The sequence below is a fragment of the Aptenodytes forsteri genome, unplaced genomic scaffold (genome assembly GCF_000699145.1).
Source record: "Aptenodytes forsteri isolate BGI_AS27 unplaced genomic scaffold, ASM69914v1 Scaffold54, whole genome shotgun sequence".
In the NCBI taxonomy this organism is placed as follows: domain Eukaryota; kingdom Metazoa; phylum Chordata; class Aves; order Sphenisciformes; family Spheniscidae; genus Aptenodytes; species Aptenodytes forsteri.
This window is the reverse complement of record NW_008796044.1, coordinates 12841278-12855921: the sequence shown is the minus strand read 5'-3', so window position 1 is coordinate 12855921 and position 14644 is coordinate 12841278. Positions and strand designations below refer to the sequence as shown.

Sequence of the window (14644 nt, the reverse complement as noted above, 5' to 3'; positions counted from 1 at the left end):
CGCCGCCCCCTCGCCCTGCTGAGGCCATGGGGCTGCCGCTGCCACCACTGCGGGGATTTCAGCTCGGCAAAGGGACTCTCGGTGCCTCTGCCATGGTGACATGAAGTGGACAGCAAGGGACGCCGGACTGCTGGAAGGGAGAGAGCCTGCACAGGCGGCCTGCTAGTATTTTAATTTATTAGTAGTATTCAATTTTATTTTACCTATTTTTTTTGGTTGGTTGGTTGCTTCTTCCCCTCCCCGGGGCTCGCGAGGGGAGGGGGCAGGCAGGGGAGAGGGGCCCCACCTCACCCCGCGGATGCAAGGATGACTGTGCTGGCCAGGGCCCGGCGGGGTATCCGGCAGCTCTCTCCGCAGGTGGTGTTGCTCCTGCTCTTCGCCTTTTGCCTGCTCAGTGTTTTCATCTCTGCGTATTATTTATATGGGTGGAAAAGGGGCTTGGAGCCCTCCGGGGACGTGGCGGGGCCGGACTGCGACGAGCCCAAGGTCGCCCCTTCCCGCTTGCTGCCACTGAAGACCCTCAAGGTGGCCGACTCCTCCCGCACAGACCCCTTGGTGCTGGTCTTCGTGGAGAGCCTCTACTCCCAGCTGGGCCAGGAGATCGTGGCCATTTTGGAGTCGAGTCGCTTCAAATACAGGACGGAGATCGCCCCAGGGAAGGGGGACATGCCCACGCTGACCGACAAGGACCGGGGACGCTTTGCCCTCATCATCTACGAGAACATCCTCAAGTACGTCAACCTGGACGCCTGGAACCGGGAGCTGCTGGACAAGTACTGTGTGGAGTACGGCGTGGGCATCGTCGGCTTCTTCAAGGTGTGTGTGGGGCGAACCGAGACCCCGTGGCCAGGCCGGGTGTGAGCAGGGGGCTCTGGGGTCCCAGTGCCCTGCAGGGACTGCTCCCTCCCCTGGCTTTCTGCAAGCAGCCCGAGTTGGTGTGGAGCCAGCCCGCAGCCTGGCATGGGGTGCAGGCTTCTCGCGGAGGGCACTGTCTTAGCCCTCTCCCCGTGGAAGGGTTGTGTGGCTCCTGGGTGTTTTGGGGGTAAAAACACACCTTTGGGATCAGCCTGGTTGCTTTTAGCATCCCATTTCCCAGCAGTGACCCTTGCTGGCGTCTGCCAAAAGCATGAGCAGGTATTTTGCTTGGCAGCCCTCTGCCCTTCTCCTGCCCAGGGCTCGCAGCCCCGGGGGGCTTTGACATTGAACGTGAGCAGGATTGGGTGTGCAAGAGGGACAAGGGTGCCCCGGGCTCAGGAGAGGAAGGGGGGGGTCCCAGCACCCAGATCTCTGGGGGTGGTGAGCCACCTAACCCCTCGCCATGGCCATTGGTGCCCCTGGTGAGCCCCTGCCTGCACAGCCAGGCTGGGCACTTGGCGTGTCTTTCAATGCCCTCGTCCCCAGCGTCGTCTCCTCCAGCTCCTGTCTCTCCCCATGCAGGCTAACGAGAACAGCCTGCTGAGCGCCCAGCTGAAGGGCTTCCCCCTCTTTCTGCACTCCAACCTGGCGCTGAAGGACTGCAGCATCAACCCCAAGTCGCCCCTGCTGTACATCACGCGCCCCAGCGAGGTGGAGAAGGGCGTGCTCCCCGGGGAGGATTGGACCGTCTTCCAGTCCAACCACTCCACCTACGAGCCGGTCCTCCTGGCCAAGACCAAGTCGGCTGAGTCCATCCCGCACATGAGCGTGGACGCGGCGCTGCACACCACCGTGATGCAGGACCTGGGCCTCCACGATGGCATCCAGAGGGTGCTTTTTGGCAACAACCTCAACTTCTGGCTGCACAAGCTCGTCTTCGTGGACTCTGTCTCCTTCCTGACGGGCAAGAGGCTTTCCCTGCCCCTCAACCGCTACATCCTGGTGGACATCGACGACATCTTTGTGGGCAAGGAGGGCACGCGCATGAAGGTGGAAGATGTCAAGGTGCGGCTGTGATGTCCTGACTGGGTGCGGGGGGGATGCGTGGGGCTGGGTGCTTGTGCCTGCTCTGGGATGCTCCAGGGATGAGGTTTCCTGCCCCCAGAGCAACCTCTGGCCCTGTGGGAGCCCCTCTGCGAAGCTCTCGGGGACATGGGTCCTCGCCCTGGCATGGCAGCCATCCCCGCGACTGTGTGCTGAGGACATCTTGCTTTCTCTCCCCCCCTCCCAGGCACTATTCGACACGCAGAACGAGCTGCGCACCCACATCCCGAACTTCACCTTCAACCTGGGATACTCAGGGAAATTCTTCCACACGGGTGAGGAGGGCAAGGGCGTCGCTTTGCCTGTTGGTGCCATACGGCTGGTGTTGAGGCACAAACCGGTGCTCAAAGAGGCCAAATTTGGGGCTGCAGGAGGGTCCTCGGACATCCCACCCCACTGCCCCCCATCACCCAGTCACTGAAAGGGGCTCCCCCTCCCTCTGCCCCGGCTGCTGGCGCGTGGCTCCGCATGCCCGGCAGTGACAGCAAGCATCGTGCCCGCAGGTACTGATGCCGAGGATGAAGGCGACGACCTGCTGCTGTCCTACGTGAGGGAGTTCTGGTGGTTCCCCCACATGTGGAGCCACATGCAGCCTCACCTCTTCCACAACCAGTCGGTTCTCGCCGAGCAGATGACATTAAACAAGAAATTCGCTGTCGTGAGTAAGATGCTGCCGGCAGGGGTGCTTGTGGTGGGGGGAGGATGGGAGAATGGGGGCAAAGAGGCAGCGAGCTGCCTGGGTCGCCCGTTCAAGGGGAGATGTCATCTGTGCGTTGCAGCTGTGCCTGCCTAGCCCGGCACCGGGGGGATGCGGGGGTCCAACCCATGGGGGATGCGGCGGTCTGACCCATGGCTCTGCAGGAGGAAGCGTTCTGCTTGGGTTGGCGTGTGCTGGGTTTTAACTGAGCCTAGGGTTGGGTGCTCAGCCCGGCACAGTTTGATGCTGTGCTGGGCAACGATGCAGGATCCTGGAGCGGTGGCCATGTGCCGGGAGGCTCCTGCTGATGGAAACTCCCTCTGCAGGCCGAGCTGTCGGGGACATGTTTGGTTTATAAAGGCAGGCTCTGACCTTCAGCTTGGTAAGGGGTTGTCCATCCTCTTGGACTGTCCTTTATCTGCCCTGGATAAAGCCGGCACTGAGGCCAGATCATGCTGTGATCGATTGGTTTGCTCACAGCTGTCTTGAATCCAAACCCAGTAAAGCCAGACCCAGTAATAATAATTTGGTCCTATGGCCTAAGAGAGGGATCTTCGGGCTAACTTGAATTAATTGTCTGATAATTAGAGGTGCTTAATTAGAAAGAGACCGGACCGTCCCTACTTGGGATGGGCAGTTGTCCAGCTCAGAATTTCCAGGCTGTTTAGTATCTACTGATATAAACCAATTTACAGACCTGTGTAGATTTATCTCCTCGTTCTCCACAGAAAAGCTTTGCTGCTGTTGTTTTGTTGGTGACAGCAGAAATGGCAGGGATGAGGATGGTCCACGTGAAGCAGAGGAGCGAATGTCCACCCAGCGTGTCTGCTGCTGGGCTCCCTTTCACGGAGACAGCCCTGGTTAGGAGAGGATGTGCAGGCACAGCCCTGCCCTGGTTGCTCTTGAGAGGCACGAATTGGCTATTTGTAGTTGGGAATGGGCAGTCCCTTGGGGAGAGGTTGGTTTGGGACGTTGTGGATTTGGGGTCTCCATGGTCACCCACTCCCTGCTATCTTCTTTGCAGGAGCACGGCATCCCCACTGACATGGGGTACGCCGTGGCCCCCCACCACTCGGGCGTGTACCCCGTCCACGTGCAGTTGTACGAAGCTTGGAAGCAGGTTTGGTCGATCAAAGTGACGAGCACAGAGGAGTACCCCCACCTGAAACCTGCTCGCTATCGCCGTGGCTTCATCCACAATGGCATCATGGTAGGTGCCCAGGCTTTATCTCTGGTGCTTCTCTCCTCTGCCTCCCCCACCAAAACCCAGAACCTCGGCGGGTGGTTTCTGGGCAGCTCAGATGCTTCTGTTTGAGGGGGCTGTGCCCTCTCCTCGTCCTGCATGGGGGAAGCTCGTGTGAGGACAATTTTTGGCTTCTGCATCTGTCCACCTCCCTCCCTTGTGCGCATCAGGATTCAAGTCAAAGGTGGTGAGGGGCAGTGGAGCCAATCCTGACCTCTGAGGGGTTGAGGACCCCTTTTTGTTTGGGAGGAGGAAGGGGACCCAGCCCTGGATGCTCCATCCATGTCTTTCTCCTGCCCCAGGTACTCCCCCGGCAAACCTGCGGCCTCTTCACACACACCATCTTCTACAACGAGTACCCCGGTGGCTCCAGTGAGCTGGACAAAATCATCAACGGGGGTGAACTGTTCCTGACCGTGCTCCTCAACCCCGTGAGTACTGCCGTCCGGCTGCCCGGGGACAGACGGACAGGTGTCTCTTGCAGAGCCGTCCCCCAGTGCCACTGTGGGCAACGTCCCCAACGTCCTCGGCCAGGGTGGGAGCTGTTTGCGTGGGACGGCTGCTGGGTGAGGCTCTGCTAACCCCTGCTCCGTCCTCTCCGCTTCAGATCAGCATCTTCATGACCCATCTGTCCAATTACGGCAATGACCGCCTGGGCTTGTACACCTTCAAGCACCTGGTCCGCTTCCTCAACTCCTGGACCAACTTGAAGCTGCAGACGCTGCCACCTGTGCAGCTGGCACAGAAATACTTCCAGATCTTCTCCGAGGAGAAGGACCCACTGTGGCAGGTACCCCTCGTGCCTGGAATGGAGGGAATAGGAGGCGTTTCGCCTCTTTGTGGTTCTGCAGGCGGTGCCAGGAAGGAGTTTGCTCCGTAGAGCTGGAAACAACCCCAGTCTTTGCCCTGCCTGCTGAGCAGCGTGGCCTCCCCGCGCGTCTGCTCGGGCTGGAGGGGGCTGAGCAGTGGTGCGCAGTCCTGTCCAGGCTGCCCTGTCTCTAATCCTCCCTCGCTGCGTTTCAGGATCCCTGTGAAGACAAGCGTCACAAAGACATTTGGTCCAAAGAAAAGACCTGTGACCGATTCCCAAAGCTTCTCATCATCGGGCCTCAAAAAACAGGTGCTTCCCTTCACCCTCGGTGCTATGAGCGTGCTGGGAGGCTTTCCGGGTCCCCCGTGCACCCCCAAATAGCCTCTCTCGGCCCTCCTGCCCTGAAGCAGAGCTCGGAGGGAGATTTGGCCCAAGTCAGCTCTCGCTTTCTCTCTATCCGAAGGAACGACTGCCCTTTATCTCTTCTTGGGGATGCACCCGGATCTGAGCAGCAACTACCCCAGCTCAGAGACCTTCGAGGAGATACAGTTCTTCAACGGACACAACTATCACAAGGGCATCGACTGGTAGGTCTCCCGGCTGCGGGGGCTGAGCTGGGAGCGCCGGTTCCTTCGGAAACAGGAGCAGCGGTGCCGCGGGGTTTCCCATCGGCCTCGCAGCCGTCAGGCTCTTGGCGGAGGGTCCCTGGGTGCTGCAAGGTGGGATGAATCCTGTGCAGGCTCTGCCCTTTGCAAGGGCATGCTCATGCACTGCCTTCAGGCCATCACACTGCCATGGTTTATCCCTGAGATGTCCTGAAGGCAAAGGCCACTCGCCAAGACTCAGAAGTGCCCTCGGCAGAAGCCGTGTGTGTGTGTGTTCATCTGCTACCTCCTGGTTTTGGGGTCTGCCTGGGGAATCTGGTGAGGCCTGGCCCTCCAAAATGGCTGGAGGGGATTGTGGAGCCCCAGGCTGTGCGTCAGACCTGGAGGGACCCTGCAGGATTAGCACATAGTACAGAGTGTCTGAGATGTCACCTGGAAGGGGAGGTGCTGGGGACATCTCGTGGTGCCCGTCTGCCTGCCTCACGCTGTGCATCCCTCAGGTACATGGAGTTCTTCCCCATTCCCTCCAACACCACCTCTGACTTCTACTTCGAGAAAAGTGCCAACTACTTTGACTCAGAAGTGGCTCCCCGGCGAGCCGCGGCCCTGCTCTCCAAGGCCAAAGTCATCACCATCCTCATCAACCCTGCAGATCGAGCCTACTCCTGGTATCAGGTGAGCTGCCTGCCTCTGTCTCTCCCCCGGCTTGGGCAGCCCCGTGGGGTGGTGGGCAAGGGGCTTCCCTCCATCAGCTTGGTTTGGGAGGTGGGGTGGCTGCGGATGCCGCGCTTCTTGGCTGAACAAGACGTGTGAGGACATGGCGTGGTGGCCTGGGAGCCGCGGTGCCTCGTGGGCAGCCCAGGACTTGGGTTGCCCCAGGAACAAACCTGCCTTTCTCATGCCTGACAGCACCAGCGAGCTCACGACGACCCGGTTGCCCTGAAATACACCTTCCACGAGGTGATCACGGCAGGACCCGAGGCTGCTCCGAAGCTCCGGACCCTGCAGAACCGCTGCCTGGTGCCGGGTTGGTACGCCACCCACATTGAGCGCTGGCTGAACAGCTACCACGCCAACCAGGTAGGTATGGGAGCACCCCACTCCTACAGTGGCAGCACCCTGGGGAGCCCCCCTCGCCCAAGCAAGGATGAGCAGGGAGGAGAGCTTGGGTCCCAAGTCAGTTGCGAGGGTGCTCCCGTGGGAGCTGCTTTTATTATACCTTAATAACCATGGGGAGAAGAGTGAAAGTACTTGGGGAAGGTGCAGAGGGCAGATACTGTGCAAGAAGGAAACCCTTGTAGTGTGAGGTTGGCGATGGATGATGCACAAAGATGTCCTTGTGCTGGTCCTGGGCAGGCAGGTCCTTCTGTTGGTCCTCTGGCAAGCAGGGTTGAAAGGGGGCCGTGGGGTGTAGGACTGTGGGTGGCTCCGCAGGGGCACCCACCGCTCACCCGCCACTCTCGGCCACAGACCCCCACGGGGCTGCCTTATCTGGTGTCACCGCAGCATCGAAGCAGGACAAAAATAGCGGGTGAAGCCGCCCATGGTTCGAGCTGCCTGCAGGGGAAATGGGAGCTGGATGCCAGCCCTGCTGTGACCCGCACAGTGGAGCGCTGCTGGCAGTGTACGGGCTCAGTCCCTGGATGATTTTTCCACTGTCATTTACCCTTATAAAGTCTATTAGTTGTCTGCTTCTGGCGTAATTGCTGTAATGCAATCCTAGCTGGCTGTGGGTCGAGCGGCCCTGAGCCGAAGCTCTGATGTTGTCCTGGATGGAGCCTGGCCCTGGCTTTTATTTGCATTTAATTTTCCAGCCCTCAGTGTAAGTGAACACCAGGGCACGTTAGCATTCAAAAGGGGACCCTGCGTGGGCTGGTGGCAAATTTGGCTCCAAGATGGCAAAAGGTGCAGCGAAGGCGTCGTTGTACCCCAGGAGAGCAGGGCTGGGAGCCAGCAGCACCTCACCGCCCTGCCTTGCTCCTTGCAGATCCTGGTCCTGGACGGCAAGCTGCTCCGAACAGAACCCGCCAAAGTGATGGAGACAGTCCAGAAATTCCTCGGTTTGACCAACTTCATAGATTATCACAAGACCCTGGCGTGAGTCCTTCCCCGAGCTTCTCCTTCCTCCAACCTGCCGTTGCTCCCAGTGCAGCGGGTTGCCCCTGGGGACACCCAGTGCTGTCCCGGGGCAGCACCCAGTGCTTGGGCTCACTGTGGAGCTGCTGCTGGTTTTGATGAGACCAGGGTTTCACTTGAGGCTGGAACAGCAGCTCCTCATTGCTGTGACCTACACTGGGGTAGCTGCAATCAGAAATAATGTTCAACAAGCACCCCTCTTTGCTGTGCTTACCCAGACACCGCGGGGGGGATGGTGGTGTCATTCCGGGCAGCCCAGGAGCAGCTCTGGGCTCCTGGAGCAGAGTTCAGGGGTGCATTCGTGTTGCATGTGACGGTGTTGAGCCCCAGCACCCTGGCTCCTCGTGCACGCACTGCAGAGAGCAGCTCTTGCTGCTGGCCGTGTGGCACCTCTGTGGGTGTCACCTTGCTCTGAGCCTTCCAGACATTAAAGCCCACCGTGGGAAGCAGGAGCCCCCAGAGCTCCTAGAAAAATAATAATTTACCTCTGCGCAGGGCTTGCCTGTATGTGGCTGCTCTGAGTCTGCACCCAGGTGCCTTGGGGCTCTTGAGGGCACCCAGGGCCAAAGGTGCCGCAGAAAATAATAATTAAACCCACGTAGACCCCCGTGCTCCCTCAGCAGGGCAATGCGGTGATGAATGAACCTTGGTGGGCTGCTTGCTGTGAGGCTGCACGGGGAGCCTGTTGTACGAGGGGGTCAATAACGAGATGTTAGCTGGGCTGCGGATTAAAAAGAGGTGGAGAAGTGCCCCTGTGCAGGGCTGGGCAGCAGCGGGGCTTGTCAGGCAGCGTGCTTGTCTGTGGAAGGCGTGGGGGGGGCGAGAGGGGTGAGGCAGAGCTCTCGTTTCGCAGGTTTGACCCAAAGAAAGGATTCTGGTGTCAGCTTCTGGATGGAGGGAAAACGAAATGCTTGGGAAAGAGCAAAGGGAGGAAGTACCCCGAGATGGATTCGGATGTGAGTATGCAGAAAGCCTCCCGGGACGGTCCCAAGCAGGGCTGGGGGGGCCGTGGCGGGCTCAGGGCTGGTCCCCCTGACCCTCCTCTCTGTTCTCCCGTTGCAGTCGCGCGCCTTCCTGCGGGACTATTACAGGGACCATAACATAGAGCTCTCCAAGCTCCTGTACAAAATGGGGCAGACGCTGCCCACCTGGCTGCGGGAGGAGCTGCAGAGCACCAGGTAGCTGCCGCCTGCTGCCCGCCCAGCAATACCGGAGCGGGGCCGACCCCTGCGCCCGGCGGGACCTTCCTCAGCAATACCCGGCCACCGCCGTGGAGGGGACCCCCAGGAGTGGACGGCTGCGCCGGAGGCTGCCCGAGCGGCGGCCTGACTCTGCAGTCCCCGCGCTGCCACCCCTCCGCCTACCCCACACCTGTTTCTCTTTCATTTTATTTTTCCTTTTTAATTCCTGGGCCTGTCGGTGAGGTCCCTTCCCGCCCCGCTTCAACATGGGGAAGTGGCACAAATTCCCCCTTTCTCTGCCCAAAACGGGCCCTGACTCCCCTGGGCCTGAGGGCGGTGGCAGAGCCGTCCCTCACCTCCTGGTGCGAGGGTGGAGGAGCCGCTCTGGGCACGCTGGAGGTGACTTTGCTGAGCTGGAGCAGAGGAACGGAGCTGGTGGAGACCCAAAGCACAGAGGGACCCAGACCCGCTCCTGCCATCGGCCCCGCGGCGGGAAGCGGGAGAGTTTGCCGGATTCCGCTGACACCTACTTGGAAAAGCTGCAAAGAAGGCGAATTTTTCTTTCAAAGACTCAGGCACGATTTCTTTTGTCATCTCCATTCATTTTCAAGCTCCTCAACCTCTTCCTCCCCCTCCGTGGGCAGCGCGGTGGGACTGCGGCCGAGCAGGAGAAGGGTCCGGTGTGCTGGCCCCGGCGTGCTGGCCCCGGCACGCTCCCCGGCACGCTCCTGTCCCCCCCCAGCACCCCCTTGCGATCTTGTACACGCGTGGTGTTTCCTGTGGTAAAGCCGAGTGGCACACGGTGTCCCCCGGCACGGAGGAGAGCTGGCCCTCGGGGACAGGGCGGACATTGGGATAACGGCAATCAGAAGGATTCTGAGAACTTCAAACCTCTTGAATATTAAAAGCGAAAGTATTTTAATAATGTTGGGGTGCGGGGGGTGGGGTGGGGAGGGTTCGTTTGGTTCCCATTTTGCAGGGGGTTGTTTTTCTTTGGTGCCAGAATTTGTACCTAAACCCTGAGGGTTTTACGTGGTCTCTTTGGTTGTTACATGTGACGTGGACGAAGGTCAGTGGGGAAACGGGGGACAGTTTCCCAGCCGGAGACGTGTCTTTATACCGGTGGTGCCGGACAGAGCTGCAGCCCCGGCTCTGCCTCTCCTGCGCCCCGTCCTGTCCCCTGGGTTTTGCTGCCGGGGCTGGCAAATGAGACTGAGCCATCACGGGTTTACCGGGATAAGGGCCCAAATTCCCCCTGGGATGGAGCTGCTCCGCAGGGTGCGGGATGCCAGCGGTTGCTGCTGGAGGTGGACGCGGTACCCGGGATGCCGCCCTCGCCTCCAGAGCAGGGGCCAGGGCAGCAGGGGGGGGACGACACGTGGCGTTTTACCCCGGGTGACGGAGGGGCCCCGCTGGCAGCCAGGGTTCCCACCCAGTTATTTTTGCGGGAGCCCCTGTAGCCGTGCGTGGGGGCCATGGGGGAGCTGCACCTCCCCTCTGCTCCTCCGTGGGGTTGTGTTGGGAGAGGCTCCCGGGCGCTGGTGTAAGGTCCTGTTGAACCAACTGCTAATAAATCGGGGGGCTCTGGTTTTACTCGCTGGTTGTTTCTCTCCTCGCTGGCAGGATCCAGCCCTCCCCCCGGGGCGTCCCATCTGCCTCCAGGGACTTTTGGGCCCATCTTTTGTGAGGATTCGGGGAGGACAGGGGTGCGCGTGGGAGCAGCCCTCCGTGCACGAGGTGGCAGCAGCCGTCTAGTCCTGGATCCGGCCACGCTGCGCAGCTGCCCGCGGCCTCCTGTTCCCGGGATGGGGCCCGCAGCCAGACGGGACAGCATCCAGCACCGACTGTGTTAGCACTGAGGCAGGCATGTTGGGGGGGCCGGGGGGATCCCTGCTTGCCTTCTCCCCCCTGCCTGATTAGCCAGTCCCTGCCTGCCAGAGCCTGCCCGCCCGTCTGCTGCCTCCCCGCCGCCTTCTGCAGCCCGGCCCCTACGAAGCACTGGAGGAAACGAAGACGGAGCCTAATTAATCCCAGCCGGGTTTGTTTGAACCTGTCGGAGTGACAAACGATGTGCAGTGCCGCTGGAACTGCCGGACGAAGGAGAGGGGACTGCGAGAGGAGAGCCATGGGCTGCCTGCCTGCCTGCCCACACCCCCGGGGCTGCCTGCCTGGACAAGGAAGCTTTTAATTTTTGGCCATGCTGGAGCAAAGCCAGGCCCTGCACCCTACGCCGTTACCCTGTGGTTCGCTTCCCGGTGTCCCCGAACCCGGGGGGGAGCGGTGGGGCTGTGCCCGGGGCTGGCCCCCAGCCCCCATCATCCCCATGCCAGCCCCAGGTGACAGGCAACCCGCCCCGGCTCAGCCGGGCTGCCCCAGGTGGGACCAGCTGCTGCCCAGCTTGGCCCCGAGTTAATTGCTTGTTAATTAATGGGGCCAGGAGCACAGCCCGGCCCTATGTCATGGCCCCAGGGTGCCCCGGGAGGATGAGGAGGGCTCTGCCCTCCCCCGGCCGCAGGAGAGCCTTGGGGAGGAAGGCTCTGTCCCCCTCGCCCATGGCCCGCCTTGGCACGGGTGATGTTTTCTAGCTTCTGTGTCTGCCGAAAATGTGCAAACTCGGCGAAATCAGTGCCGAGCTGGGCAAGGGCCAGGGGCTGGGCGCCTGCGGCTGGCAGGGCCCCAGGGGGAGCAGGAGCCCTCGCCAGCATCCCCGCTCAGAGCTCAAACCCCGCCGTGCCCCCAGGCTGCTCCCCCTCCCCAGCTGGGGGCTGCCCGGGGCCGTCCCTGCTGTGGCCTCATCCCACAAATGCTCGCTGGAGACCCCAAGGCAGCCCCTGCCCGGCTCTGCGCCCCCGGGGGGGCTGCGTGGGGAAGTGGGTGGGACCCCCAGCCTCCTGGGGGTCCCGGAGGTCTCATTGCTGAGCCCGAGGCTGCTCTAGGCCCTCCGCAGCCCCAGCCCACAGGCAGGAGGGGAGAGCAGGGCCATGGTGGTGAGGGCTGGCTTTCCTGCCCGTGACGAGCCGCTGTGGGGTCGGGTCCAGCCCTGGGGGCTGCTCTCTGCACCTCGATTCATCCTGCAGCCGTGCCTTGACACATCCCGTATCCACGTCCTGACACATCCCGTGTCCGTGCCCCAACGTGTCCCACGTCCTCCCTGGCTGCTTGGGGATGTGCCGGTGAACCCCCACTGCAGACGGCTGCAGGAGGGACGTGGAGCCCGGCAGCGCCCAGGCTGCGGTTTGCATGGGGCCAGGCAATGCCGGTGGTGCCGCAGCCCGCCAGGCCGGCAGGGAGGGATGTCAGAAGCAAGATGCATGGCTTGTCTGGCCGGGCATGGGGCTGGGTGGATGCAGGTGGCCTGCGGTCCCCCTCCCTGTCCCCAGCACAGCTGCACAGGACAGGGGTCAGATCCTCCTCCCGGTTGCCTCCCAGGGCAGCAGGGTGGCTGCAGTCCTGCCCCCCCATGCAGCTGGTGCGTGATCCCCTGTCACCCCACAGCCACGCAGAGCCACCCGCACCGGCATTGACACAGCCCCTGACCTCCCCAGGGGCCGTGAGGGCCGGCTCCTGCTGAGGTCCAAGCTGCCGTGCTGGCGGCCGTGCTGCCTGCCGCGTGGGTCTCACCGGAACAGGGATTTTGGCAGGAGGGCTGGAGGCGCAGCGCTGTGCTCCCAGAGCTCCATCGGATGGGTCGGGGAGGTGGGAGCTGCAGGAAGAGGGAAAAGCCGAGAGATTCCCAGGTTCCTGCCAGGATCACTCGGGGGGTTTATAAGCCTGGAAAGGCAGATGATTTACAGACCCCCGCTCCCCCCATCTGCTACTAGAGAGCGCGGCTCAGCCATGTACGGCACAGCCCTGGGCAGGGTGGGCATTAACAGCCCACTCCGGAAAGGGGGGACTGGAGTCAAGTTCCCAGTTTCGCAGCCTCGCTTGATTTAAAACCCCCATTGCTTGCCCAGCCCTGGGAAGGAGGGGATGGAGAGGGGTTTCGCAGCGTGTCCAGCTGGGGAACGAGGTTGCAGTGCCGGCAGTCGGGGTGCACGTAGGCTGCGGCCGGCTCCTCCTGCCCCGCTGCCGGCAGTGCCCCGGCTCCACGCGGGTGCTGCGGGCATGTGGGATGCAAACCCCTGCGGGGGGACCTCTTGCCTTCCATCGTCTGGTGGGCGGAGTGGGTGGCGGGACAAGGAAAGAAACCTCTTGGATGTCTTGAAAGCCATCTCCTGTGATGGCTTCCCGGTGCACGTAGGCTGCGGCCGGCTCCTCCTGCCCCGCTGCCGGCAGTGCCCCGGCTCCACGCGGGTGCTGCGGGCATGTGGGATGCAAACCCCTGCGGGGGGACCTCTTGCCTTCCATCGTCTGGTGGGCGGAGTGGGTGGCGGGACAAGGAAAGAAACCTCTTGGATGTCTTGAAAGCCATCTCCTGTGATGGCTTCCTGAAGTGGGCAGAGGTGGGGGTGCTCGGCAGTTTTTGGGTGGGATGCAGACTCCAAGCGCTCCGTGCTGTGTCCAGCCTTTACAGCCTGCTGAAGCTCGACATTTAAATCAAGCTTTACAATAAGACTTAGTAGAAATCAGAATTATTTCAATCAAAAAATGTCTATACCATGGTTTTATGTTGGAAAAATCTCGCCGTGACCCTCCCCACCAAGCTAACGACCTCCTATTTCTGCTCCTCCAAAGAGGTACATGAAAGGGGCCCAGTCCGGCAAGCACGAACCTGTCCAAGACCTCGGCTCTGAAAACCTAGCGAGGGAGTCGGGAAGGGACATGGAAACTGCTCTCTCGCAGGGAGAAACAAGGGTGGGTTTGCACCCTATAAATAACAGAGATCACCAACGGTGGGAGCCTCTTGCTCCCCTGAGAAAGGCATCCCTAGACCAGATGGCTGGAGGTTAAAACCAGATGACGCAAATATTTCACACCACGGCAGGATTGCGAAAGCGGCGATGGCTTCGCATCTTCCACAGCCCTTTCCTCCAGGCTGGGGACCTCCTCCCCGGGGATTTTGTCATGGAGGTGGGGTGCGGGTGTGACAGACAGGGACCTGCGTGGACGGGGAGGTGGCAGAGGTGCTGCCGGTGGGGCTCTGGCTGCGGTCAGGCTCCTGCTGGGATGATGGGACCCTCATGGATGGTCAGATTTGGGGCAGCCGAAAGCCTCCTGAGACCCCGTGCAGTGCCACCCAGCAGTGCTGTGTGCTGGGAGGGGACAGCGGCCGTGCCAGCCCCGCCGGAGGGCCATGTCCCTTTGCATGACCCCTGCAGCTGCTGGGACGTGACCTTGGCTCTCCAGCCCTGGCACTCACTGCATCCTTGTCGTGGGACGTGTGACCAGAGGGAGGACGATGCCTAGGCAGGGGGGAACAGTGCAAGTCACCAAGTCCTTGAATAAGAGCCATGCAAAATATTTCTTCTAATGCCTCTCATGATTTTGAAGTGACGTATTTACAATTTGCAATAAAATAATGCTAAATTATGGTGTCCGAAAAATGTCAATGTATTTTTATAATATCTATGTTTATCTACCCCCGGATTACAAAGCCGATGATAGAAATCTTTTTGTAAAAGTTGTACATTTTCCTGTAAAGGTTTATAGGTCTCGTTTTGAAGATACAAATGTATAGAATGTCTTCTATACATTAGAAGACATTTATATATAAGATATTTGCAACACCTAAGACTGTAAATACGAATCGCCCATTTAAATATCACAGCCTAAATCAGAAAACGCTGGAGATGTAAAATAGACTTGAAATGTCAAAAGGCAGATGACGAAGAGATGTTTCTTCCATCCGGGAAAATTTTCTTATAACCCATTTCCATTAATCCCGGCTTTCCGGTGGCTGTAGTTAACCCAGTTCTGCGAGTGGTATTTGTTTTAAAGAGGAGACGTGGTGATGGGCAGCTCGGGGCTGTAACCCCGCGGGGCTGCACTGGGAGCCGGACCCCTCCAGCCCCACGAAGCTCCTGGGCTGATGCCCCCCCTTAGCATCCCCCTCATCTCAGCCCCACATCC

At 60.5% G+C, this 14644-nt stretch overlaps 1 protein-coding gene across 1 annotated transcript; it reads left to right on the top strand.

The window, feature by feature from the left end:
- Positions 1 to 243: 243 nt before the first annotated feature.
- Positions 244 to 9504, top strand: NDST1 (N-deacetylase and N-sulfotransferase 1). The gene is made up of 14 exons (XM_009285840.2): positions 244 to 816; positions 1438 to 1920; positions 2147 to 2234; positions 2463 to 2617; positions 3681 to 3866; positions 4202 to 4330; positions 4507 to 4689; positions 4923 to 5019; positions 5174 to 5297; positions 5816 to 5990; positions 6225 to 6395; positions 7303 to 7412; positions 8305 to 8407; positions 8514 to 9504. Exons 1-14 carry the CDS (start codon positions 307 to 309, stop codon positions 8631 to 8633), a joined length of 2634 nt encoding a protein of 877 aa, XP_009284115.1. The 5' UTR covers positions 244 to 306; the 3' UTR covers positions 8634 to 9504.
- Positions 9505 to 14644: the final 5140 nt, after the last annotated feature.

Excerpts from the sequence above, each read along its gene's own strand:
- NDST1 (XM_009285840.2), top strand. The coding sequence starts at position 307 with ATGACTGTGCTGGCCAGGGCCCGGCGGGGTATCCGGCAGCTCTCTCCG. Across the intron at positions 3,867-4,201 it reads TCATCCACAATGGCATCATG|GTACTCCCCCGGCAAACCTG; the intron begins GTAGGTGCCCAG and ends CTCCTGCCCCAG. Across the intron at positions 7,413-8,304 it reads GATTATCACAAGACCCTGGC|GTTTGACCCAAAGAAAGGAT; the intron begins GTGAGTCCTTCC and ends CTCGTTTCGCAG.